The sequence below is a fragment of the Peromyscus leucopus genome, chromosome 3 (genome assembly GCF_004664715.2).
Source record: "Peromyscus leucopus breed LL Stock chromosome 3, UCI_PerLeu_2.1, whole genome shotgun sequence".
Taxonomy (NCBI): Eukaryota; Metazoa; Chordata; class Mammalia; order Rodentia; family Cricetidae; genus Peromyscus; species Peromyscus leucopus.
Window position 1 is genome coordinate 133,375,596 of NC_051065.1, and position 4,255 is coordinate 133,379,850.

At 38.3% G+C, this 4,255-nt stretch overlaps 1 protein-coding gene across 1 annotated transcript; it reads right to left on the reverse strand.

The window, feature by feature from the left end:
• Positions 1 to 3,417: 3,417 nt before the first annotated feature.
• On the reverse strand, positions 3,418 to 4,019 carry LOC114695066 (peroxiredoxin-1-like). The gene has a single exon (XM_037203451.1). The coding sequence runs from the start codon at positions 3,958 to 3,960 to the stop codon at positions 3,418 to 3,420; it is 543 nt and encodes a 180-aa protein (XP_037059346.1). The 5' UTR covers positions 3,961 to 4,019.
• Positions 4,020 to 4,255: the final 236 nt, after the last annotated feature.

Sequence of the window (4,255 nt, forward strand, 5' to 3'; positions counted from 1 at the left end):
ATCAGCAGGCAGTTCATTTTGGGAGCATAATTGGCCACCATTCCCTCCGATATGTGCTAAGCAAGCTTTCCTGTTGGACAGCAGATTTTCCCAGGTGATTTTCTAGAAATATTCCTAGCCTGCTTTGCCAGCTACATTGCACATTTCAAGTTAGCTGCTTTAAAAAGCCTGTGGCAAGATTAAGAACCATGACATTTTCTGTGACCCAAGCAATGGCTGACTTTGCCTTCCACAAGGTATGTTTTAAGGGCAGAACAAGGCACATAATCTTATTGTTAGTTTTTAAAATACTCACCCCCAAAAGCTTTAGATCAGAGAAAAAGAGTTTGCACCCCGTCTTGTCTGTGATGCTCTGTGAATCGATCCTGTATCATTTTCTTTGTGTGATGCTTGGGATTGAACCCAGGACATGAGCGTAGTAGGCATGATATTTACATTTAAACCATACCCTCACTGTTACTTCCTGTGATGATTAATCTGGGTGGTCAACTTGCCTGTATCTGGAGCAGCTAAATGGCAAGCCTCTGGGCACACGTGTGCAGAGTTTTCTCTGTCAGGCCATTTGGAGTGGGAAGGCCCACATAGGAGAAGTCAGATGGAAGAACGAAGGTTTGCTTTCACCTTCCAGTCTTCATTCTCACTGACAAGTTCATCTACTCTACTGCTGCATCAGCTTCATTCCTTGGCTGATATCAGAATCTAGCTTCTTCCATCTTCCAACACAGATTGAAGACTGGCAGCTCTCTAGGATCCTCTCAGCCTTTAGAGCAAGATTGATGCTTCTGAGGTGCCCACTCTCAGAGACTGAGCTTCTATGAGATCTCTGTCTCCCCAGTGTGAGACAGCCATTAGTGACTTCCCAGACCATATCATGCAAGCCAATCTAATAAGTCATAATAAAGAATTATTCTTCATTATTTATTAATAAATAACAGTTATCCTTTTGAACACGTATTCATTCTCTCAGTTCTGTCATCAGGAGAACCCTAATATGCCTTCTTGTAGTGAGTCTTTCTCTGTCCAGTCAGTTAGCTCCCAAATAATGACACAAAGACATCTTATTAATTATGAAAGCTTAACCTATAGCTTAGGCTTATCCCACTAGCTCTTATAACTTAAATGAACCCATTTATAATAATCTGTGTTCTATTGTGTGGTGTTACCTCTCTTCCATCTTGCACCACCTGTTTCTTCTCTCTGTCTCCTAGAATCTCCCTCTTGCACCTAGATTCTTCTTCCTACTTTCTCTCTTTGCCCAGAAGTTCTGCCTATATCCCCTATCTAGCTATTGGTCATTCAGCTTTTTAATACACACAGCAACCCATTTTCACACAGTGTACAAAATCTTACAATATTCTCCCCCCTTTCTCTAAATAAAAAGGAAAAGTTTTAACTCTAACATAGTAAAACTATATACAGTAAAAACAATTATCAGGAAGAATTACGTTTACAATGTCCAGTCCATCTGTATTTGGCAAATTTAGACAAAATATTCTATTATCTATCCTATCTTCTTGGTGAGTCAAAAGTTTTGTACCTAATTCACTTTCTACCCTAACTTGTATTAACAACACCAAACTATCTTTTTAGACCTTAAAACATTTTCTTAGATAAACTATTTAAGTTTTTATATCTTTCAACCTTATATACTTTATATCTCTTATGTAATTTGCTTTTCTGAATTTGGCAACAAGGAAAACTGTGACTATAAGTATCTTATCTTCAACTCCATCAGAGACCTGAGAAGGATAAAATATTACCTGAGTAAATAGGAAGTGTAGAGCAAACAACCTGCAAAACTACAAAAATGACAGAAATAGCTGGTTGCCTGGACAGTCACCCCAAGGTTCCTTTGCAACATTGGGGCATTCATCTTCAGCTTATAGGCCTAGAATATCCGACAGACTTTTCTGTGAAGCAGGAATTTGAAGGACTGTCCTACCTTGTCTTGGCAAAGTTTGGCAGTTGCCTTCTTTTGTGTTCTGCTTGTTCAGTTTGGCCAGCATATTGTCAGTAGTTGAGGCAAAGGCAGTTTCTTGCTCAGTGTCTAACTTTGCCACAATAAAGCAAACTTTATATGGTGGTTCTTCAATGCCCATCATCCTTTTTTGAAGTAGGTTGGTGCTGCCAGAAGCAGATGTATTTCACTCTCATGAAAAGCCTTCGGTTATCCAAACATCTTAAATGCCATGTTCTGTAAGTATCTGGTGTTTTGAATATCACCCATCTATCTAAAATATGTCTCTGTTTCACCTTGAAAACATATTTAATAAGTCTCCAAGTTTGTTAGACTAAGACTACAATGACTATAGATGACTGAGTACTAACCTGCATTTCTTAATTATCCTAAGTAACTTTCAAGGTCTGGAACTTTACATTTTTAAATGAGCTTCACAGGTATTCCTTAAACAATAATAGAAACATATATACAGTATAACAAAAATAACCTTAAATTTATATTAGTATACAAAAATATCTTAAATCAGAATAAAAACATGTGTAGACTATGTTCTAACAAAAATACTCTTAAATTTGTATCAGTATACAAAAATCCAAATCAATGTAAAATATTTGAGATTAATAATTGCTTTTTAGTTAAAAGTAGATTCAATAATCTACCCTTTTATCCTTTCATTCCTATATACCCCCTTTTTATTTTCAGAAAGAGATCCTTGAATTCAACCTCCCTTGCTTAGTTTCCTCCCTTACCATGACCAGTAACAACTTGTAACCAACCCCCCCCTAAATGATCATAAACATTTATAATCCACTGAATGACCAAAACCACCCATTCCACCTCTTGGGAATGTGGGTATTGTATTTTTAAAATTACTTTCTCTTGTCTGGGTGCTAAGGCATCCTAAGGAAACCCTGAGAAGATTGAAACAATGGTCAAGTCCTGGGAGAATTAGCTGTAATATTTGTCATCCAGTCTCTGTGTAATGGGAAAGTGCAAGATTTATGTGAAGTCCTGACTAGAGTAGTCTGTGAGTCTGGACACTCTCAGTTAGCAGCTTATTTTAAGGAAACTGCCACGGAGGCATCTGAGAGGCTGGATCACCTGGGCTGCTTGTTTTGTCTTCATTGATGTCCAGTCCTTTTTGTCTGAAAATACACAAACTTTTCAAAGTAACACATATATCTTCTTTTTTTTCCCTCAGAGATCAAGTTTAATAGATACTAAAAAAAAGAACAACAGGTTGATTTTTGCAACTCACAACAAACCTCAGGTTATTCCCAATAGTGGAAGAAAGGCTAACCGCCCCCAGTATTGTAGGAAAGGGATGTCTTGAATCACACCACATTTTGTTTAAGCATGAATAGAGTACAAGAAATTTTCTTCTGGCTGACCAATGCAGCCTGGCAAAAAAAATGGACCAGTGCTCACTTCTGCTTAGAGAAATATTCTTTGCTCTTTCAGACATCAGGTTTCCAGCCAGCAGGGCACACTTCACCATGCTTGTCAGTGTCCTGGAAGGCCTGCACTAGTCTCAGAATCTCATCCACAGAGCGGCCAACAGGAAGATCATTTATAGTGATCTGTCGAAGGATACCTTTATCATCAATAAAGAGGCCCCTGAAAGCGATACCTTCATCAGCTTTTAAGATTCCATAATCCTGAGCAATGGTACGCTTGGGATCTGATACCAAAGGAATGTTCATGGGTCCCAATTCTCCTTGTTTCTTGGGTGTATTAATCCATGCCAGATGACAGAAGTGAGAATCCACAGATGCTCCAATAACTTGGCAATTGAGTTTCTTAAATTCTTCTGCCCTATCACTGAAAGCAATGATCTCAGTGCGGCACACAAAAGTAAAATCAAGAGGATAAAAGAAGAATACGACATATTTTCCTTTGTATTCACTTAGGCTGATATCTTTGAATTGTCCATCTGGCATAACAGCTGTGGCTTTGAAGTTGGGGGCAGGATACCCAATTTTTGCATTTCCTGAAGACATCTTGCTATCAGCAGGACCGAGTCACAGATCTCTGAGAAACACTCACAGCAAGGAAGGAAGACGACCCACATATATCTTCTTTAACATAAGTATGGAATATGCAGTGTGCGCATGCCAGCTAAAGACTTTTCGTTTTATGTTTGAGCAGGTAAAAAACATCTGTCAGCTTTATAAGTCTGTTTGGATAATATAACCAAACTGTAATATTTTATCCATCCATATGAAAGGATGGCATGCAATAGTAAGTCATGAGGACTCTGTAGCCAACAAGATTTATCATGTCTCATCCAGTTTC

Excerpts from the sequence above, each read along its gene's own strand:
- LOC114695066 (XM_037203451.1), bottom strand. The coding sequence starts at position 3,960 with ATGTCTTCAGGAAATGCAAAAATTGGGTATCCTGCCCCCAACTTCAAA.